The following is a 23944-nucleotide window of genomic DNA, read 5'->3' on the forward strand; positions in this document are numbered from 1 at the left end:
AAGATATGTAGACGTGGTCCCTGCCCTCACTGGGTTTAAATACAGTTGGTAAGACAGGCATTAAAATAATCATAAGTGTAATGAGTGTTATGAAACAGAAAGAACTGGGGGGAACTAATCTATCTAGGGAATCAGGGAAGGCCTCCCTGAGGAAGCAACTTCTAATGTTTCCTGTTTGAATGAGAAGATAAAGATGTGATTTCTAAAAATACAAAATCCATGAAAGTGAGAATTAGCAATTGTTTAGAGAAAGAACTTACACACCTAGCAAGAATATAAAGACATTTTTTGGAGAACACTAAGTAACATACATCAAAAGTCCTAAAAATTCTCATATGCTTTAATAAGCAATTCTACTTCTAGGAATTTACTCTAAGGAAACAATCGCAGGTACCCCCAAATAAATTTATGTAGAAGATAATCACAGCATTATCTATGACAGCAAAAAATGAAAACAAAACACCAAAAATTGTTAAGACTATCTATACCACAGAATATTAAATTAATATTAATAATTAATTAATATAAATTTAGTCATGAAAAATCATACTGTAGAAAGATAACAATGGGAATATATTCCCATGTAATGATTAAAAAACAAATAATTATGTATAGCATGATCCCAAATACACACACACATATATATTTTTTTCTATATCATATATATATATTAGATAAAGACCCAATTTTTTTTTTTTTTTTTGCGGTACGCGGGCCTCTCACTGTTGTGGCCTCTCCAGTTGTGGAGCACAGGCTCTGGACGTGCAGGCTCAGCGGCCATGGCTCACGGGTCCAGCCGCTCCGCAGCATGTGGGATCTTCCCGGACCGGGGCACGAACCCATGTCCCCTGCATCAGCAGGCAGACTCTCAACCACTGCGCCACCAGGGAAGCCCAAGACCCAAATTTTAATTGCTTTTAATCCATGGTAATGGTCTATATAGTACATAAGAACTAATTATGAAGTTACCCTGGCCTCATTAATTTCTTCAGTAAAGAATCAGCAAAGGTCCTACAAAAGAAAATTTGCCATTTGCTATCACTAGTTTCCACATAATCTTAAGACTCATACTGAATTTAATTCAAGTTCCCCAAAAAATGGTTATTATGTTTTTTTTCCTTTACCCTTCTTATTTCTGCTGTAGAAAATCCAGATGTCTTGAGCTGCTCACATTCTTTATGCAAAGTTTTAAAGGCTTCCATCAAATCTTCATACTAAAAGAACAAGTTAAAAAATTATAAACTAGTGACTAGATCCAGTAGGCTTTTCTTAATCAGGTTATCTATTAAAGTGATTACTTAATCGGTATAGAACAGCATTTAAATATATCCTTAAACATTTATACAGGACACAAAAAAAGTTGGTGTATATAATCTGGCCTCTAAAGATTTCTCTGGTTACTTCCCTAACTAACACTCTATTCACTAGCTTTGTTGATCTTCTTTCAATCCCTGGATTATTCCACCTTCACTTTACACACCCTATTCCCTCTGAGAATACTCTGTGACTCCCTCACCATTTGCCAGGATAGCTCCTATTAATCCTTCAGGTCTCAGCACAGACACCACTATCCTCAAAGAAGCCTTCTCTAGCCCTGTACCTATTCCATATCAGAGTACCATGATATCAGAGTAAATATCATATAAAATTATAATTGCTAGTTACTTTAGACAGTGAGAGCCAGGAGGATAAGAATCATATTACTTGTGGAGACTTCTACATTCCTAGGGCCTAGCATAGTGCATAACCAATACAGGTGTGCAATAAAAAGTAGTTAAATGAATGAAAAAAATCACAACTCATCCAAAATTTTTTAAAAATAGGTCTTTTTGTGGATAATGACAGAAAATTAATAATATTTTTTCTTGACTGATCATATTCTGCAAGTCTGTAAATCATTCTAAAACTCTTCATTCAGAAAGACAATGTTCATTTTTTTTTTTTTTTTTTTGCGATACGCAGGCCTCTCACTGTTGTGGCCTCTCCCGTTGCAGAGCACAGGCTCCGGACGCGCAGGCTCAGCGGCCATGGCTCACGGGCCCAGCCGCTCCATGGCATGTAGGATCTTCCCGGACCGGGGCACGAACCCGTGTCCCCTGCATTGCCAGGCGGACTCTCAACCACTGCGCCACCAGGGAAGCCCACAATGTTCATTTTTTATTAGGCTCTCTGCTAAATGGCTAAATGTGTAAGTCATTTTATACATATACTTCAAACATGCTTCGAGGACAAACATGTCTTATTAATCCTTCCATTAATAATTAGCTGGGCGTGTTTAGTAAAAGCCTATTAATAACCTTCCTCCAGGGACGTCCCTGGTGGTGCAGTGTTTAAGAATCCGCCTGCCAGTGCAGGGGACACGGGTTTGAGCCCTGGTCCGGGAAGATCCCACGTGCCGCGGAGCAACTAAGCCTGTGCGCCACAACTACCGAGCCGGCGCTCTAGAGCCCGCGTGCCACAACTACTGAAGCCCACGTGCCTAGAGCCCGCGCTCCGCAACAAGAGAAGCCACCGCAACGAGAAGCCTGAGCCCCGCAACGAAGAGTTGCCCCCACTCGCCCCAACTAGAGAAAGCCTGCGCACAGCAACGAAGACCCAACACAGGCAAATAAATAAATAAATTTATTTAAAAAATAAAATAAAATAACCTTACTCCAGAGGAATTGGTTTCTATCAAATTTATTGATGTGCGGTCTTCCCTGGTGGCGCAGTGGTTGCGAGTCCGCCTGCCGATGCAGGGGACGCGGGTTCGTGCCCCGGTCCGGGAAGATCCCACATGCCACGGAGTGGCTGGGCCCGTGAGCCATGGCCGCTGAGCCTGCGCGTTCGGAGCCTGTGCTCCGCAACGGGAGAGGCCACAGCAGTGAGAGGCCCACGTACCACACACACACATAAAAAAATTTATTGATGTGGGAGGGTAGGGAGGATAAAATATTTCATATTTACAATAAATAAAATAAAATATAAAATAATAAAATAAAATATTTCATATTTACACCTCTCTATTTCTTACATTATGTAAAGCATTCAAAGGTAGGGGCTGCCGTGGTCTCATTCTGCTATACTTTTCTCAAGGCATCTACTGTAACATTTGACATAATTATTTGCATAAATCTTTCAACCCTAGAAATGTCTTAAGAGATCAATACTGACTCTATTTTGAGTGACTGCTATGGATGAAATATATTTCATCCAAAATACATGGATGAAAAAACATTTAGTTGATTGTTTCGATTAATACAAATTTTGAGCACATACCATATAGAAGCAACCCTACCAAACTCTGGAGGAAAACAAAGATGGATAAGACATGATATCTGTTTTCATAGATCTCATAATCTATTGGGAGAGACAGATTGACAGACTACTCACAACAAACTGGCACAAAACGGCCTACATACCTACTATAGAACAAAAGCACAAACACTAAACAGAGGCAAATTTTTTTCTTTTAAATCAAAGTTCTTTGAAATCTTAAGCCTAAATTCTTTCTTTCCATAGTCTTTGATCAGCAATGTGCTTTGAAATCCCAGGACCAGGAGCCAGACCAGCCAGAATCCTGAGTAGTCAAGAGTTTTAAGACCTTAAGGCCAGAACCCAGTATCACCCCAAAACTCTGGAGAGGAAAGTACACTGAAATTACAAATTTCTGGTCCTTTCTCTACCTTCTGCCTGACTGGAACATCCTTTGAGATCATAAGCTTGGCTTCTGTGTCTACACACAATCTTTGAAGGTGCTCACATGTACCAATTCGCCTGGCATACTGTCAATTTATACCTTTTGCTCCAGTGTAATTATGATAACCCCTTTCCTCTCTGATTTGGATGACAAATTATACAGTCACAGAACTGATCAATGAAGTATTCTGCAGTCCCAAGCCCAGGATCCTAACTACCCACAATTCTTTTTTTTTTTTTTATTCAACCCACATTTATTTATTTATTTTTTAAACATTTTTATTGGAGTATAATTGCTTTAAATGTTGTGTTAGTTTCTGCTGTATAACCAAGTGAATCAGCTATACGTATACATATATCCCCATATCCCCTCCCTCTTGCGTCTCCCTCCCACCTTTCCTATCCCACCCCTCTAGGTGGTCACAAAGCACCGAGCTGATCTCCCTGTGCTATGCAGCTGCTTCCCACTAGCTATCTATTTTACATTTGGTAGTGTATATATGTCCATGCCACTCTCTCACTTCGTCCCAGCTTACCCTTCCCCCTCCCCGTGTCCTCAAGTCCACTCTCTACGTCTGCATCTTTATTCCTGTCCTGCCCCTAGGTTCTTCATAACTTTTTTTTTTTTTTAGATTCCATATATATATGTTAGCATACGGTATTTGTTTTTCTCTTTCTGACTTACTTCACTCTGTATGACAGACTCTAGGTCCACCCACCTCACTACAAATCACTCAATTTCGTTTCTTTTTATGGCTGAGTATAAAATATGGAACACTTCATGAATTTGCGTGTCATCCTTGCACAGGGGCCATGCTAACCTTCTCTGAGTCGTTCCAATTTTTAGTATATGTGCTGCCGGAGCGAGCACCACAATTCTTAAGTAATCAATTATTCTAAGATCCAAATTTCAGGGTTTTTTTTTCTATCCACATACTCTATCACCAAAAAGGTATTTGTGTGCAAAAGTCAATATTTTCATAAGTGATTACAGCTGAACATTAGCTGATAACTGTTTTACCTTTTGATGCCACTGGAAATACGGAGACAGCAAATAAACTAAAGTGAGATCAATATATATTTGAATGTGTGCACCTTGAAATCCACTACGGATAGCTTAAAAATACCATTTATATATTGTATACCTGTTTATTGGTATCAGCCACGGTTTCATCCTGAAGAAACTCACTTGGTACCTCAAGTTTTATTAAAAAACGAGCTAAATATGCTCTTTTCTTCAGTTCATTAGTCCTCTGAAGAAGCCAGTGGAGCACTGGGTAAATCACAGGTTTACTTCCAATCACCAGACCCTGACGAAAGTTACTCCTATAAAAAGAAAATAAACACACACACACACACACACACACACAGAGGCTTATAAGTAAACCTTGAAAAGAGGTAACATTTGCTCAAAATCCAATTTACAATTTCCTGATTGCTTTCCATGATTATTTTAAAAAGATAAAACCAAGGCTAATCTAAAGTCAGTCTGCACATTAACAATAATCATAAAATTAGGCCTTTAATATATCACTGGAATATACAGGGAGGTTGTTTTGGAACCATTAACCGGTACAGTCAGCCTAAATACTTCACTTCATTGACTGGACAGGTTTAAGTCATTGTTTTTGTCTAGGATGGCAGATAAATGATAAAATGGAATCATGGATTTGCCTGACTTTTCTGATTAAGAGAAAGAACTGACTCACTTAAGACTCCTGCATGACAAAATAACATTAAGAATTCAAGATTATTTTGAAATTCAGTGATTTTCTGAGGCCACTGACTTAGAGAAAACAGGTATTGCCAGAAAGACTGACTGTGAAGGTTTGGATATTAAAGCACAGCTCTAAGAAAGCAACACTTGATCAGATTCTTACATGTCCGTGGCATTTCCTGGAGGTTTGTATTTAAGGATACCAAGAAGGCTCAACATCCTTTTGGCTGTCTGCTCTGGCATCTCCTCTCTGATATCAACAACTTGCTAACAAAGAAATTGAAAAAATGTTATTATTGTATATCTAACAAAGTACAATATTTAAACTCACTGACAAAATTGTTCTGCTAGAGCATAACAGTCACAATGGTCTCTTCAAAAACAGATTAAGTATGGAGGCCCCCAGATTCCAAGTGAGGGTACATACAAGTACAATCAGGATTCATATTAAGAAGGTCAAGCTTAAAAAAGTCTCAGTGGAAAAGACCAGTGTATGAGAGACATGAGCCAACTTGCAACACAATAAAACCTTTCGTAAAAGCATCTTCATTCCAGGACCAAATCTATTTATGTTTGGAAGTAGACAAATAATTTCTAAATAAGGTACAAGTAGATAATTTAGTTTTTGAGCTATTAAGAAACCTTAAAGATCATCTACTATCTACAGCTTTACAGGCATGGAAAATTAGGCCCAGAGAGGTTAAATAATTTGCCCTAGATGCACAGATATTTAATGGCAGAAACTGGCCTTCTTGCCACCCTTTTCATCACAGAGAAAAAGAAAACTCTTACCTTTGGGTCAATCTCAGCCAGAACATCACTGAGAACTTGTAATAGTTGCATTGGCTCCAGGGAATCAAATGTGATTAAGTTATAGTTCTTCCTAAAAGGCTCCTTATTGAGATTGTCCACGATGAATTTGATTTGATCACTCATAATTAGGTCTTATAATTTATACTAAAGAGTAAAAATACAGAAAAAAATTCCTCAATATTGGTAACAAAAGTTCTGTATTAACAAAATACAGTCAACAGAAAGTCAGTATTAAGTTCATAGGAAGTAGGCATGGGAAGTATTCTACATGGCATATAAAATGCTGTGAAGGGGTTATTTTGTTGAAAGAAAAAGAGTATGCAGACTTTCTTAGGAATGCTACAGTACATACTGTTAATATTTAATGACCTGTTTTTGTATATGCATCTGATAGCAATCATCTGAATTAACATTGAATTAATGTGGACAAATGAATACAAAATCCACCGACATTAACATTTCTCCCACTCAGCTTCACAATTTCTACCTAGAGGTAAAAACTTGTTAGCCTGTAAACATACTTCTAATATATATTTTTTTTTAATTAGCAGCCCACATTAATCCAAATTACCAATTTCTCTGGAAAATCAGATCTGGCAACTCTGGACCCACTAGGTACATGGCCACAACCACCTGAAGCTGGGTAGAGGCTGCAAGCTTCAGCCTTGGGGGTGCACTCTTTGGTTTTGTTTTGGGTTTCCTCCACCAGGTACTCTTCACACATTGATGCATCAACTCTGCCACCCTTGAGTAATTAAGGCCTTCATTTCCTTTGCCTTCAATAGTTCCAGTCTCTGCCTCTCCCATTCCAAATCATTTTGTAGGCGTCTCATTGCCTACAAAATAAAGTCCAAACTTCTTGGATTTTGAGACCCTTTAAGATCTAGCTCAATTTACAGTTTCTCAATATTATTTCCAATTGTTACCTTACACCCTTCCAAACTTCAGCTGACTGAAATAAGCACTGCTCCCTAAATAGCTTTTCCATCTCTGCCTTCCGTTAATGCTGTGTTTTCTGCCTAGGACTGTTCTCCCTTCCCCCCCGGTCTCCAGAGGTGCAAATCCTAACCATGTTTCAAGCCCTGCCCTCCAAATCCAAGTTCCTCTAGGAGATCTTTCTCAAGCTATCCCCCAGTTCTGCATCAGAATAGCAGCATTTGCCCTCCAAGCTGACCACTTTATCTGCACTGCTCTCCTGGAGTTACTTTTCTGTTTTGTACTAGTTACTTACCGACAGTTTCTCTTCTCTACTAAACTGTAAATTCCATGAGGACATATCTGTGCCTAATTCTATCTCTGAATATCCACTGCATCTAAAACAGTGACTTCTTCCACTAGACTGAATTTGTTCACAGGCCCAAGGCCAGAAAATAAGCATAAGCCTAAATAGAGTGGCAGTGAGGAAGATCATAACTTTTAAAAAAATTGATTACCTGATTATTTAACTGCTGAAACAGTTTAACCAAGGCTATTAGTGTTTCTTGCACACAGATATCACTTGTTTAGTATGAGAAAAAGTGGTAGAAATTTGCAGACAGGCAATTTTTTAGAGTAGCTATTTTTAAAACTGAATTAAAAAATGAACTACTAAAAAAAGAAATAAAGAGGGCTTCCCTGGTGGCGCAGTGGTTGAGAGTCCGCCTGCCGATGCAGGGGACACGGGTTCGTGTCCACGAACACGGTCCAGGAGGATCCCACATGCCGCGGAGCGGCTGGGCCCGTGAACCGTGGCCGCTGGGGCTGCGCGTCCGGAGCCTGTGCTCCGCAATGGGGGAGGCCACGGCAGTGGGAGGCCCACGTACCGCAAAAATAAATAAATAAATAAATACACACATACATACATACATACATACTTCAGTGCTCCCTAATAGCTCCTAACCATGAAATGAAGAGATGCTATTTTATTTAAGACATTCATTGGAGCTGCATGCACCTTGCTCTGAAATAGTTTTTAAAGTGGGTGGGTGGAGCTAGATACCTAACATTGAAATGTAAAAATATTATCATTTCCTCATAAGTATGATAAAATTATGAGTAAATGATTATTTTTGAAAAATAAGCCAAAAGATGGTACAAAAGATAACCAATGTGGTTTAAAATTTTGAAGTTTCCTCCATACTGTTTCCTTTAAGCTATAAAAGGAAAACTTTACATAAATGAAATAAAAATCCACACTGGAGATGCAAATTTTCCACTGTTGAAAGTATTTTAAGTATAAGTCCACGTCACAACCTTCACACACAGATATATTAATTTTTAACTCTTTAGAAATTATATACATGTAGAAATTACACATACACAAAACGTAACATATACACACAGATATATATTCTTTTTTCCCTTCCCAAAACCAGAATACTTGGACAAACAAGTAAAACGTTCCCAGGAGACAAAGATGTACTGAACAGGTAGGTTGTCTGTGCCCAGTGGGCTCTGCGCTCTAAAATTAGCAAAAGCAATCACTCTCCCTCTTCCAAAGGAAAGTCGCCACACTAATTCACAAGCACTCACCCACATAAGAACCCGAGAGGGTGGGGGAGAAGAACTGAAACCAGGACATGCGTTTATCTGGCACAACTCGGCACAGAAACGACGCTGCCCTGGTCCCAGGCTGGCACGCACGCTGGACCAGCAGCCTCCCAAGATTCCCCAAAATAGTATCTCCCCCACCCCCTCACGCCCCAGGGCTCGCGAGAGCGGACAGAGGACCCCACGTCAGATCCAGGCACCTCGCGAGGGCAGCTCTGGGCTCCCCTGCGGTTCATCCCGCGGGGGAGCCGCCCGGATCACTGCGAGGCACCACAGGGGCCGACCCCCGATGTTGGGGTTGAACTGCTGCTACCCCTCCGTTCTCGAGGTGCTGCACTGGGAAAGGAAGGAGTTCTCTCCTACTTAGGGGTTTGGGGGAGCTTCCGACCGCGGCTTGGCGAAGTTACCTCAAATTCTCCTCACGAAACCACTTCCCCCCCCGGAGGCATCCGGGCTCTAGTGAGTTCCTAGAGACGAGCTCCTTGGCAACGGTTGCTAGGCCGTGGACACATCACTTCCGGGGGCGGGAGGGTCGGCGCGTTTCCGCGAGGCCCCGGGCGCGCGCTCTGTGGCCAAGGCCCTGGAGGCGAAAGGCGGAGGGAGGGGGGCCCACCTGCAAACTAGGTTCACAGGTTCTGAGCCACTGCGGACAGCTTAGAGAGTTGGGGGTTGTTACCGTGGCAATAAACTTTCCCAAGCGTCCTGCAGTTTGCAGTTTACGAAACACTCTCTTCGTTTTTCACCCATGTTAAATTCGTGTGCTCTTTCCTCCTTCCCTCCTTCCTGCTTTCCTTCCCTCCTTCCTTCACCAAACATCGGTGATGACATCTTTGAGGCAGGGCCAGTGGGATTTGGGTTGAGAAAGCATTTAGCCTGGGCTTCAAATTTAGATTTTTGACAGAAGTATCTCCAAATTAGGTTACACGTAGGAACAATTGTAGTCTCTTCTGTGAATTGTAGATTAACAGAAGGCACATTCATCATAGAGATGTCAGCTTCTTTGTCACATTATTGGGCCACATAGCCCGTACTGGGAATTAATTTTTTTCATCCAGAGTTTCTTTAATATTCTGAGAGCCTAAAAAAAAAAAGGAAATGGCCTAAGGCTCTCTTTGGCTTCTGAGAGTCTATTTTTAGGCGCCTGCAGAAATGAATATAGTTCGTACATTTTCATGCGGTTCACATTCTACGAGGTAGGCGTGGGGGGCGGAGATCTTCATGTCTAGATCACAGAGGAGGCCAGGAAGACTGGAGCCGAGAGAATCCCGGGACTGCACTAACTGGCTTCAGGGGAGAGTTTAATTGATGAATGGTATTTTGAACTGCCCCTATTAGGGTGGAAACCACTGTACCCAGTGATGTCAGCTGGCAATGGAGAAATGAGAAGAAAAAAAAATGAAATTCCTCACACCCTGAAAACTTAGTTGCCTGCTCAAACATCTTGGAAGAAACCAACTACAGATTTAGCATCAGACTTACAAAATAAAGCAAGACAAAACAAAAAAAATTCCATATTAGGCATCTCCTGTAGGCCCTGCTCTTTGCTGGCTGCTGGGGATGCAGTGGAAGGCAGGGAATTACCTGGCCCCTGTCCTCACGGAGCTGACAGTCTATGCAAGAAGAGAGACAATTGAACAGGCAACACCAATATAACTATGACAAATGCTATAAAGAAGGACCCAATGATGAGAGAGTCCAGATGAAGGGTCACAAGTTTATTTGGAGCTGAAGGGATTGTACTGTTAGGAGAGGTTCCATCGGACAATGTGACGTTTAAGGGTCAGTAAAAATTAGCCAAACAAGAAAGGGGAGAGTTTTTTGGGCAGAGGGAACAAAACATTCCAAGAAGGGTACATTGCTGGCTGCAGGGCGCTTGGAGAGAAACTAAGACAGGTCCCAGCTCACAGATGCTCAAGACTAGCTGGAGGAGGCAACACTTAAAACCTTGAAAAATTAAATAACTCTGAGAGAAACAATAAAAGGTGCAAACAAGGGATTATATAATTACTTGATCCTATTGGGTGTGTTAGGAGATTCTCCTGGCTCCCTGGATTTGGGTATTGGATTGCCATTGTATGGCCTCACGTGAGATTTCTTTTCCTCATCTCTAAAATGTGGCTATAATAATACGAGGATTACATGAGTCGATATGGGTTAAGCGATTAGAACAGTGCCCGATACTGGAAGAGCTAAGGACATTTTACCTTTTTTGTCCCCTTTTTTTTAAAAAAATGAGATGGTTAGATTTGCTCCTTCTATAGTCTAAAGATGTCAGCTATACAAAGGTAAGAGTGGCTTTTCTAGTAGTTTTTAGTTCCTCCTCTGCCTGTTGCTGCTATTACAGTTATAAGAACGTGTCAATTCAAGTAAGCAATGGAATCTACTCTTTGCACTCAAACTTGATTTTGTGCTTAATGTGATTGCTCTGGAACACAGGAAAGAATTGGAAGCCAGTCTGCATGCTTCCTGGGATCCATATACTGAGAAGCTTATATTCCAATCTGGAGCAAAGAAGAGAGACACTGAGCAGCCTTGCACATGTTGGGTCCCTGCCTATCTATCAGACCCACACACAGACCAAAGGAAGACTTGTAACCACTTGTAACCACCCCTTGATTCATTTAAGATAAAAAGATTCATTGAGGTATCCAAGAAGAGCTTACCAAGCAACAATTTCACAACAGTGGAGGCATTGCTGAGTACATCCCAAGCTTAGCCACACACACGAAGGCTTTTTTTTCCTTAGATGCTTTACTGAGTCTTCCTTGTAAACCCCCAAAGCTGCCTCTTGGCTGAACTATAGTTGACACTTTTAACAGGTGAAGGGAAGCCTCAGTCATGTGAGACAGCCTCTCTGAAAGATTCCCACTCCTACCCTGACTCTTTTTTTTAATAGCTTATTAAGATATAATCCACATACATACAATCCACCCATTTAAAATATACAATTCAGTTGCTTTTAGCATCTTTACAGAGTTGTGCAACCATTACCACTATCTAATCCAAGAACATTTCATTACCCCAAAAAGAAACCCCATTCCCTTTAGCCATCATCTCCCAGTTTGCTTAATGTGATTAAGCAAACCCACCACCACTTCTCAGCCCCTGGCAACCATTAATCTGCTTTCCTTCTTTATGGACTTGCCTTTTCTGGACATTTCATATAAATGGAATCATAAAATATGTGGCTCTTTGTGTCTGGCTTCTTTCACTTAGTTGTAATATTTTCAAGGTTCATCCAAGTTGTAGCACATATCAGTACTTCATTCCACTTTATGGTAAATAATATTTCATTGTGTGGATTTTTGTTCATCCATTTATCTATTAATAGACATTTGGATTGTTTCCACCTTTGGGCTATAAAAAACAGTGCTGCTATGAACATTCATGTACATAACTCCACTGTCTCATGGATAAAGCACTTCCATTAGCTAAGTCAGGTAAGCAAGGTATGCACATCAGGGACATGGGTAAATGGAGGGGTGGCCTTTCTTGGATTTGTCTTTTCCTTTCAATTCTTGTTAATTTTGGCTTCTTGTGTGCTCATGGTTGCAGACTATGGGACCTAAGATATGGATTATTTAGCAGTTTTTGGTTGTAAAATCAGACTGTTGTTGAAACATACTCTACCCTTGCTACCAAAGCACTAAAAGAAAATGCTGTTATTTGGTATTATCCTTTAAATGTTCACCAGCCACCAGTGGAGGAGAAGGTGGGGAGGAGTGCGGAGGAGATGAGAGAGAAACTGGAAGCTGCCCCTTCTAGCTCCCTTATTTAACCTTATAGATACTGCAAAGACCATCCACAGTTGTGAACCTCTGCTCTGGTTATTCAGAGGGGAAAAAAAAATCACTCCTGGTCAAGTGTTTTTTCAAGACTGAGTTTAGTACTAGATAAAAAAAATAAGGAGAATGGTCATTATTTCATGTAATTGTAAAGTCCAAGGAAATCACTACCTTCAGGTATGGTTTGATCCAGGAGCTCAGTGATGTCATCTTAACTTTCTTTCTCCCTCCATCTTCCTGTCTCTCGTCCCCACTTTTCTCTGAATGGGCTGTTAGGAGCAAGAGGCTTACATTCTTCAAGCATAGCATCCTCAATAAAAGTAGAATCTTTGCTTCAATAGTTCCAGCAATTTCCCAGTGCAAATTCTCATTGGTCTGAAATGTGTCAGATCATTCTTGAATCAATTGTTATGACTCTGCTGGACACAGTAATTGATTGGGTAAGGGTGGTTTCCCAAAAGAAAGGGCTGGATTTTCTTACCAGAGGTAGAGACACTGTGCAAACAAGAACAACAGATGTCCCGTTCAGGTGGTCAGGGAAGGTGGTTAAATCTCAAAAGTTGGGTAAGCAAAACCAGAAATGAGTCTGCTTATTGTGGAGAGTTTGTGTGTTAGTGCGAACCTTCTCCCTGATTTCCTTCCAACAAATTATCTTTCTTCAATGCAGACTCCCATCATGGGCCAAATGAGGTCTTGGGATAACAGCAGACCTTCCAAATCCCTGTAAAAATCTGAGGATGCCATGAACTTAATGTCTCCAGCCCCTTCTTATTTCAGAACTTTCAAACAAGAACTTTCCTGTGCAGAGTACAGGGAAGCCAAGCCAATTTTCTGTTTTTGGTATTAAATTTAGACCTTTCATCCTGACCATGAGATATTTCTGGATTCTGCATGAGTATTCAGCGAATGCCAGTGTTCAAGATGCTATCCCATCTGGGGCTACTCTGCACACTGCCCACTTTATCTCATTCTTTTAAAACTGGGAAAAATGACCCAGACATAGGAACAAATTCAGAAGTAGGTTATTCCGTTATCCATTAATTGTCATTTAATGCCTTTGCCATCTAGGTTATTTGGAGATGAAAGAAATTAAATTTAAACCGAAACCTGAATTGAGCTTTGCAGAGACCCTAAATTGTCTCTGCTCTGGCAATTTAATCTTGTGGGTATGTTTAGCAGCAGAATCTGCTTTCCTAAAATGTTAAAAGGTAAATAATATGTGAAAAGTTAAACTGCATGGATGGGATTCCAGAGGTCTTATTAAATGTGTGCCTGGTACTACATTTTTGTCAAATGGTTTTTTAAAATGGATTTTGTGAGATTAATGGGTAATGTAGAGGAGCCAAAATAATATGCAATTCATATTAGTTCTTTGGTTATAATTATGGGCTGAAAAATAGAATGCACCTAACATTCTTACTGTGCTCAAATAATAATTATAGCATCACTTATTGAGCGCTTACTGTATGTCAGGGACTTTGTTAAATACTTCACGTATGTGTCAGAATTTATTAAAATGTTAATTTATGTGTGTACTCCTTCTGTTTCCCCTCCTCTTGAAGCAATTTGCATTGCCTTGAGTTTTACAGGCTGAAATTAGAAACAGTACTTATGCCTTTTGTAAAGGTCTGAAGTCTTTAGAGGAGCTTATACTGGTTGTCCTCAAGGGGGGAGTGGAGAGGAAAGTTCCTATTAGAGTAAGAAGAGAGTAGAGAGATGCTAAGAAGATTGGGAAAGGATCACAGGTGGTAAGTTTGGGGCAGCTCTTGAGGAGGCCACACCATCAGTCCGGTGGCTTCCAGTGTGGCCCAAGCTTTCCTTGTCCCAGGTCTGACATGGAAGCATCAATGCCATTGGACCTAAAAGGACCAGGCAGCCTGGGATGATGGGTGGGTGACCAAGCAAGCACCACGATGGGCCATCAGCAGAAGACTGCAAGTGATTCTCTGAGGCCTTGTCACTGCAAAAGAACCCAGAGACTTGCAGCCCCCAGGAAGTGTGTGAGGGAGAGATGCTCAGTAATGACAGGATGGGGGCTCAGAGTTGGATTTCAGTTGATTATAAAATAATATACTTCCTCTAGCAAATCTGAGTTGTGAACTAAAATGAGTGACCTCTGCATCAGTCAGCTTCCTGGCAGGATAAAGATGGCACATTCTGGACAACTGATGAGAGCTTAATAAAGGACTATGTATAAAGGTGTGGGCGGGGTTTAGGGAAACCAGCAAGGGTCCAGCAACAAAGGCAGCTATTGCATCCCTAAACCTGAAGCAGCCAGAGAATGGAACAGGCACCAGAAGCCCAACACAGCAGCTGTATGGAAAAGGTTACCCAACAGGAGCCTTTAGATACAGCCAGTCTTGAACTCACTCTCCTTCCACTCTCTGATCTCCTGCCTGGCCTTCCCTTCGCTAAACCCAACAGGGAACCAAAGGAGCAGGCAACCCCTTGAAGACCATCCATGCAGACTGGCCTCCCAAGGGAGAAAATGGCAGAGTGGGGATCTGGAGGGGCAGATGGACTGAATTATAAATTGAATTATACAGTCAAAATGATGGGCAGGAAGGCCCTGTGAGGCCACCCAAGCCACCGCCGCATCTCTAAGCTTCCCTGGTTCTCCAGCTGAAGATCTAGGCATCGGTGGAGTTAGGTCTAATTCTATTTCTGCACACTGCCCACACCCACGTCATCCCATTTAATCTTCACAATAGGTCTGCAAGGACAGTATTGCTTTTTCCATTTTGTAATTAAGGAAACTGAGTCCTGGAGAGTTAATAGAGGGCCCAAGGTCACATAGCCAGCAGCTGGCTGAGCCAAGATTCACACACAGGTCTCCCTGATCCCAAAGCTATTTACACCAACCCACTAAACTGTCTCAAAACTGGCTCAGCGGAGTCTGGAAGAAGGATCATAAATCAGGCCGCTGAGGCAAAGTGATTTTCTGTGTGAGGCAGAGGGATTTTCTATGTGTGAGGGCCAGGGTTAACATGCTATCTGGCTTTCTCTGCCTACAAGGGCTTTGCCAAGGAAACTCTTTTCTTTCCCAGGTAGGGCTAGTGGTTTGAAATCCAAGCGCTTACCCTGGAATCAAAGAGGGAGAAGATGGAGAGAAAACACTTGGCTGATGATGGGAAAAAAGTGTATTTTCATTTCAGATGCCTTTCAAGTTCTTTTTTTTCCAGCTGAGTGTTGGTGTATTTATAGAATTCAGGGGGAGTATTTAAGGGTAACCAACAGTGGAGCTGCATTTTGGGACATCAGGAAGCTCAGAATCATGCAGGAAAATGTTGATGGGGTGGGACAAGAAAAGGCCAGGAGCAGCAGGGCACAAATCTTCTTCTTCATGTTGTCAAGACCTTTTCTCCCTTCTGGGATGATGACGTCAAATCAAGGTCTATAAGAGTGCTATAGATGGAATATAGAATCAAAATGACGGGCAAACGGATGGAAGGCTGAACAATTTGTGGTATAAACATACGGCAGAATATTATTCAGCCATAAAAAGAAATGAAGTATGAATACATGTTGCAACAGGGATGAACCTTGAAAACACCTTAAGTGAAAGAAGCCAGACACAAAAGGCCACATATTGTATGATTCCATTTATATGAAATATCTAGAAAAGCCAAATCCATAGGACAGAATGCAAGCTGGTGATTGCCAGGGGCTGGGGCGGTGGTGGGGGTGGGAGAATGTGGAGCAAAGGCTTCAAGGGTATGGGATTTTCTTTGAGGACGATGGAAACCTGGAAATAGACAGAGGTAGTGGTTGCACAATACTGTGAATGTACCAAATGCCACTGAATTTTCCCTTTAAAAAGGTTAATTTTATGTTATGTGAATCTCACCTCAATTTTTTTAAAAAATGATGGGCAGTCAGGCCCTTAGGAGGTCACCCCAAGTCTTCCAAGCTGTGTTTGCTCCCTATGGTTGAAGTTCCAGGAGCTGCATGGTATACGGTCTGATTTCATTCTAGGTTTCCCTTCTCTCTCTACTCCTCCGACCACTCGTTTCCATTCAGTTGCTCAGACAAAACAAACCCATCCCAGCCTCAAGATCTTTGCACTGCTGTTCCTTCTGCCTGGCCGTTCTTTCCCCAGATCTTCACCAGCCTGGATCTGTCTCCTCAGCCAGGTCACAGCTCAAATGTTAGTTTCTCATCTAACATCTGAGGAGGTCAGGAAGTCTTTCCTGACGCTGTTACTTAAAGTAATACACCCACCAGTCATTCTCCATCATTGTGCTCTGCAGACTGTCTGTTATGGCCCATTAGTGGGTACTGAAATCAGTTTAATCATTAAATCAGTTTAATGTAAATCATGATTAACATTTTTAAAAACTGAAATTAAGTGGAATAGAAAATATCACACAGAATAAGGGTAAATATTTCTTTGACAGAAATATTTTTGCTGCATTCAACCCACTCCAAATTTATTGGCTTAAAAACAATACCTTTTGGGACTTCCCTTGTGGTACAGTGGTTAAGAATCTGCTGCCAAAGCAGGGGACACAGGTTCGAGTTCTGGAACGGGAAGATCCCACATGCTGCGGAGCAGCTAAGCCCGTGCACCACAACTACTGAGCCTGTGCTCTAGAACCCGCAAGCCACAACTACCAAGCCTGCGTGCCACAGCTACTGAAGCCCATTCTCTGCAACAAGTGAAGCCACCTCCCACCTCAATGAGAAGCCCGCACACCACAACGAAGAGTAGACCCCGCTGGCCACAACTAGAGAAAGCCCACGCGCAGCAACGAAAACCCAATGCAGCCTAAATAAATAAATATTTTTTAAAAAAACCCTTTCCCCCCACAAGTCTGTGGATGAGCTCAGCTGGGCAGCTCTTCTGCTCCATGTGGTATCTCCTGGGTCATCATGTGACTAAGTTAGGCTGGGAGCTTGTCTGGGGCTGGAACATCCAAGATGGCTTCCCTCCTTTCTGGGGTCTCAGTGCTGGCTGCCATTTCTCCCTCGTGTGGACTCTCTCTTTCTCCTTGTGGTGTTTCATCACTCAGTGGTCTAACCTGAGCTTCTTTACATGGCAGCTGGGTACTAATGGCATAAAAGTGAAAGCCACCAGGCCTCTTAAAGCTGAGGCCCAGAACAAGTACAGTGATCATTTCCATTGGTCAAAGCAAGTCATAAGACCCTCTCGGGTGCAGAGTCCTAACCACTGGACTGCCAGGGAATTCCCTAGACTCTACCTATTGACTGCGGAGTGGCATGTGCATACCAGGAATGATGCTTGCCAAACTGCTGGCAGATATCTTCACAGACAATCTACCACAGCTGTTCTGTGAAAGTTTCATTTCTGCTTAATGAACATGCATGGGTGTTCACTGGGTCACACAATAAGCATATTTCTTGCTGTGAATCACAGTCAAAAGGTTTAAAAAACACACTTCTTCCACATCCCTTTTTTAATATCTTCCATAGCACTTAGTACTCTCAGAACTTAATTTACTTTATTATGTCACCCCCATGAGAATATAAGCTCTCTGAGGACTTGTCTGTCTTGTTCACTGCTATATCCCCAGCACCTGTCAGGGCCTGGCACCTAATTGGTGCTTAATAAACATCTGTTGTTGTTGAATAGGTAGTAAGAGTTATTATTAGGTGCTGAGCAGTTAAAAGAATTATCTCATTTAATTCGTTTAACACATTTGAGCTCCTACTGTGTGCTGGTGAGACAACAGTGAACAAAACAGACAATAATTGCTGCCACAGAGTTTACATTAGACTAAGATACTAGAATAGTATTGAGTAGATTTGTTGATGTTATTTTGACAGATAAGGAAACTGAGAGTCAGAGGACTCAGTCAATTTACCCAAGGTCACATAGCTAATAATTTCACCCTGATACCTGGCTCTTCTCTACCCTGCCGCAGAGGCTGGGCTTTGCCCAGAGATGGGCCTAAGTGGTTACTGATCTCAATTCCTGCAACTGCTTCTCTGAAGGATCAGACATCTTTCTGGGAATCAGGCACAAGGTAGTGGGAAGAGGAGAGCCCCATGACCTCAGGGTCCCTGCCTTCCCCACTCCCTGCCCCCCCCCACTCCGTGATGACGTCTCACACCTGGGGTGTTGCAGATTTGAGCCACAGGTCTCAGTCACCCCCGACTGTCTTATCGGCATGTGACATCCCCAAGTGGCTGGGGCCTGCAGGCCTGGCAAAGAATGCAGCCCGAACAAAAATAAACCTGCCACATTCTTTGGCAGCCCCCTGCCCCTTCCCGCTCTCCAGCCATCCATCCTCACAGCAGAGCCTGCCAACGAAGGCCGAGAGAGGGAGAACAGGGTGGAGGAAGTACTGCTGCAGTCCAACCCTGAGAAAGAGAGGGAGAGGGGAAGAGAGGAAGAGAAAGAGAGAGAGAGATCACCTTATATGGGAACGTGCGCAGACAATATGTGGCAATGGCTTAGAGGGCAGCAGAGGTCAGATACCAGACAGATGGAAGAAATTAAACATGGGACAGAGAGTGTTCCTGGGCCCTGAAAACAGCTCTTGTTTCACAGCGAGTTCGCACAAAACCTGGCCCGTTTTCCTTTTTAGCCTAGGCCAAGCAAGATTTGCGTCCTAAACGCTACATGACTTTGAATCAGGCCCCTGACTCTGGCTGGCCGAGGTCTCAATCCTCTCAAGTCATTTCTCTGACGAACAAAATTCCTCTTTGCAAAAAAAAAAAAAAAAGACGGGGCCTGTTTCCCAAGAGTTTCCAATACCTCTCCAAAGCACATAAATTTGCTGTTAGTGAGTAAATACCCCTTCATTTCGCATTCATTCATTCATTCAACAAATATTGAGGACCAATTATACCCCATGCACTGAGCCAGGGTCTGGAAAGACAGTGTTGTTGTTGATGATGATGATGATGATGATAATAGTCGTAATAATAATAATAATAGTTACCATGTGTTGATTTGCACTCATCTGGTAATGTTTCAGTTCATAATAATTTACTTAGTACCTTCCATGTTCTAGTCATTGGTGATACTGAATGTTGACCTAGAATCATCTGGTCCCTGCCCTTGTGGAGTTTACAAGGGAGTGGGGGAGTAGAAGTGACAGATATTGAACAAGTGATCCCCCTGGATCCTCACAACAGTTTTTTGAGTTAGTTACCATTACCATCTCCATTTTATACGGGGTTTTTCAGCTTCAGCGTTACGGACATTTTGGGTTGGATCATTCTGTGCTCTCTGTGTGTGTGTGTGTGTGTGTGTGTGTGTGTGTGTGTGTGTGTGTGTGTTTGGGAGCAGCTCTGTGCACTGTAGGATATTTTGCAATATCCCTGGCCTCCACCCACTAGGCATCAGTAGCAATAACCAACACCCTCAGTTCCTCCAGTTGTAACAACCAAAAAATGCCTCTAGACATTGCCAAATGTCCCTGGGGGACAAAATTGCTTCTGGTTGAGAATCACTTTTTTCAACAGATGAGGAAGTAGGAGGGGTTATAAAACTTCCTTAAGGTCATACCACTGGCATGTAGGGCTCACACCTCCGTCATTTTGATTCCAAAGCCCACGGGCCTAACCATTACAGTGTGAAAACCTGTATCCTTGACAACAGATGACTCTGGGTTTGGATGATTGTAGACCTCACTAGCTCATTTCACAAAATGGAAGTCATCTGTGTTAGTTCAGATCCTCTGAGAAGCAGATACCACGTTGAGCACAAATTTGCAGATTTACTGAGGATTTATTTATTTATGCCTATGAGGGATAAAGGGCAAGGGAGTGAGAATAGGCAAGAGACTGTTCAGACTGTGATGCTGGTCTGATACCTTGGAAGGAGAGGGGGACAGAAGGATTGGGTAGGAAGAGCCTTGGACAGCAGCACAGTTCTAAGAAAGTTTTGGCCATGCTGAAAGGGAGTTCCCCAGCCACAGTCAGCTGTGAGAGGGATTCCAAGTCGGGCAGCAATGGGGCTTCACTAGCACTCGCAGTGTGCTCTGTTATTGGCTGGGAGCAGCCCGGGGAGGTATGGCCTTGGCATGAGCTTGGTGGATCCAGAGGGGTGGGAACTAGTGCTGTCAGTCAACCATGCTCTTCGAAGCAGACACTCAGGAAGGAGTTCTGAGTGGTGCACTCCAACCATGGCTGCCACATCATCAGAGAAGTGCTGCCCAGTAGTTACAGTCACCTTAAGACAAGGAGATAAAGGCACTGGAGATGCAGTGGGCAAAAAAGCCAGGTTGGCATCCTTTAAGCAAAAGGGTTCATTTTCCTTGCAATGTCTTAAACTTCTTAGTGAACTTTGAAGTCAGCTCTAACTTGGGTACCATCAGCAAGGAGGTAAAGAGTGCAGTCTTGAGGGTCTAGTTTGTAGTTTGTGAAAGTGGGCACTCTCTGAGCCTCAGTTTCCCCATGCATGTAATGGAGTTAACCTGCTTTATCTCATAGGGTTGATGTGAGGATTGAATGAATGTTCATGGAATTGCTTTTCAGAAGAAGATGGAGGTCCTCCTGCACAAACTTTCTGCCCATCCTTTGGTTTTGTAAGGACATCTCCCTGCTAGCCACCCTCTCATCCTTCCAACTAAGATTCATCTTGGCATATACCCAAGGGACAACAAACTAGCATCCCCAGGGCTAAGTATGACAGATAGGCAAGTTGTGTTTGGCTCACAGAGCACTAAACAAACAAACAAGCAGAATGAACCAACATCTGAAAATCGAGATATTTCAGGATGAGGCCAATCAAAACCAGTGAGACTCAATTGCATTTGTTGGGACTGTCTGGATTTCTGGAAATCTGGATATACTATGTGGAAGCTTGGCTTAAGCTGAGAAGAGGCTTCCTGCTTCAGATGGGACATGCACTGACCTGTTTGCCACAGTTCCCCCTGCTCCCTACCATGTGTGATCCGGAAGCCACTGTCAGTTGCTGATTATCGTCACGTTTGTGCTGCCGTTCTTCCTAGAATAACATTCCTTTGTCTCGTGTACCTATTGAAGGGGAACGTGTAGACCAGGAAGCCTATGTTCTTTCTTGTATCTGCTCCTACTTCACTCACTTAGACCATCTCCTGGTGCCTGTAGCATCCAAGTTTACCTTTAAGCTTGCCATCCTTTTAAGCCCTTCTGGAATCTTCTTCCTAAAATTATCCCTGCAATTTCATAAGAAATCTCTACATTACACCTAGAATCTTCCCCCACCACTGACTCCTTCCTCTAGCCTTCCCACTATGCACCAGTCTTCTTCTCCACACCCACCTCCCCTGCCTTGTTCCTGGGACATTGCCTTCCTCTCATGGGAAGGCCACCCTCATACCCTCTTTCCTCATTCAAATTGACTTCAAGACCCAGGTCAACCCCTGCCCCGATTCAACCATGCCGGGCTACAATGAAATTGTTCTGGGAACTCCTAGTACAGTGAGAATCTGAACCACACACACCAGCACTCAGCTCCATAGCTGTTGAATGAATGAATGAGGGGATAATCTACATGAGTTGCAATAATTAGAAAGCAGGGTCAAGATTAGGACAAGATAAACAAAAATGTTAGTGGGAGCTATTTGGATAGGTTATGGGTGATTCTGGCTTTTCTTTATTCCTTTTAGTTTTTCCTACAATTGAGAAAAAAAGATAATAGTGAAAAGGAAGTAATGTGAGTCTGGTTTAAACATTTAGACTATAAGCAAGGTGAGGGCAAGGACCAAGTGTTAATTCTGATATATCCTCCTAACTCCCAGCAGCAGGGCACACACAGTGAGCTAGGGAGAGCTCCCTGGGAGCTAAATTAACAGCACCAGGGCTTATAACAGAGACTGTCGATTCGCTTCTCGAAAGCTTCTTAGTGAAGATGTCCCCCTTTCCTCTTTCAGACTCTCCAAACCCCAATTTTGTGTGGTGTCCTCTGCCTCTTCTTCACTGCCGTGTGCTTCATGGAAGAAGAGGCCAGTCCCAACCCCTGCACTGATCAGTCTAGCCCAGGGTTTCTCAACCTCAGTACTATTGACATTTTGGGCAGGATAATTCTGCTAATCTTGTTGAGTTGTTGTACGTGCCACCTTGGAGTTTACTTGTTATATGAAGTAAAATTTTCCTTAATGTTGAAGTGTTTAAGCTAATTTGAGTTGTGCCTTTCTGTTGCAGCATCTTAACCAACCCAGGGATGTCTTAAAGACATTGCACTCACATACAAATAAAACGACCATCAAAAACAGTGATGATCTGGGTGGTTGAGGGCAGATATCAGCATCTGGAGTTGGGGATAGGTGTGTCAATTAATAGTCCCTTTTTTTTTTTTTTTTTTTTTGCGGTACGCGGGCCTCCCACTGCTGTGGCCTCTCCCGTTGCGGAGCACAGGCTCCGGATGCGCAGGCCCAGCGGCCACGGCCCACGGGCCCAGTCGCTCCGCGGCACGCGGGATCGTCCTGGACCGGGGCACGAACCCGAGCCCCCTGCATCGGCAGGCGGACCCCCAACCACCGCGCCACCAGGGAAGCCCCTAATAGTCCCTTTTGAGTACCATTGCTGATCTAAAGCTATTCCAGTTCTACGTGAAATTTCTGATAACCTGTGCAGATGCTGAGACAGAGAGAGAGGAGTTTAATTTCTTTTGCAAAACAAGGAGCAATATCTGGACTCGAACCCACTATGTCCCATCATATGAAAACTGCTGCAAAACACCAAGTTCTGTAGTTGTTAAGCTAATATTTCTGGGAGTCTACCAAACAGCCTCTAAGATGGAGCTGATTAAGAAAATGCTAAGCCAAATGGCATAACCTCTAGAAGCCTCAGTTTTCTCATCTGTAAGCTGGGAAGAACAAGAGGAGAATCCCCTGGTATTGAGGATCAGAAAATACTTCATGAACCATAAAGAAGGTAATGTGTTATCAATACTAAGCAGACAAGACATACAGCAATGCTGTTCCTAAAATTGGAATGTTCTAAATTTAGGATGTGGTATGAACAAAATTATCTGTTGATTGTTTGTATGTAGTCTTGTTAAATTTCTTATGCTTCTGAGGTTCTGCTTTCTCATTTGTGTACTGGGGCAAGACCTCATTCTGACTGTGCGCTGAGGATAAAATAAGGCTCTTTGAAAAAGAGAAACATACTACTATCATTATTTCACCACAGTTTTCTTGCCCCGCGTCAGATGATAGCAACAGGGCAAACAAGACTTGCAGGCACGGACTCTACAGTGAATGTCGGCTCACCGCTACCCTCTACTGGTCATTAGCGGTGCACAGGTAGATACAGAGAAGAGAGGGTCCTTGGAGAGGGACCCCAGGAAACTGAGGCTCAGAGAGGGAAAAGGACTTGCTCGAGGGCATGGAGATAGTCTTGGACAGAACATTTGGGACTCCTGATTCTTAGTTTTTTCCAAAGGGAGAAAAATGAGAGCTGGAAACTCATTATGGCTTCACTCTTGCTAAGTTCTCACGAGCTTTTCTAGATAGTCTGATTGGGA

General features: G+C 42.7%; 1 protein-coding gene and 1 non-coding gene across 9 annotated transcripts in view; both read right to left on the bottom strand.

Moving 5' to 3' along the window:
* Positions 1–23944, bottom strand: part of IFT81 (intraflagellar transport 81) — a 103987-nt gene that overhangs the window by 75028 nt on the left and 5015 nt on the right. For 5 of the 8 annotated variants that reach the window (XM_067700896.1, XM_067700895.1, XM_067700890.1 and 2 more), the window contains exons 1-5: positions 9145–9302; positions 6188–6352; positions 5559–5662; positions 4824–5004; positions 1125–1214 (exon numbers count right to left, since the gene is read on the bottom strand). In XM_067700896.1, the coding sequence (XP_067556997.1) occupies positions 1125–1214; positions 4824–5004; positions 5559–5662; positions 6188–6331 (519 nt within the window). In that variant the 5' untranslated portion in view covers positions 6332–6352; positions 9145–9302. Of the gene's footprint in view, positions 1–1124; positions 1215–4823; positions 5005–5558; positions 5663–6187; positions 6353–8719; positions 8868–8937; positions 9085–9144; positions 9303–23944 lie in introns of those variants that run through there. The other 3 variants (XM_067700894.1, XM_067700892.1, XM_067700893.1) reach the window with 3 other exon arrangements.
* Positions 4442–4549, bottom strand: LOC137204248 (U6 spliceosomal RNA). The gene has a single exon (XR_010933486.1). It is a non-coding gene; the product is annotated as a U6 spliceosomal RNA (small nuclear RNA).

This window comes from Pseudorca crassidens, chromosome 12 (genome assembly GCF_039906515.1).
Source record: "Pseudorca crassidens isolate mPseCra1 chromosome 12, mPseCra1.hap1, whole genome shotgun sequence".
NCBI classification, from domain to species: domain Eukaryota; kingdom Metazoa; phylum Chordata; class Mammalia; order Artiodactyla; family Delphinidae; genus Pseudorca; species Pseudorca crassidens.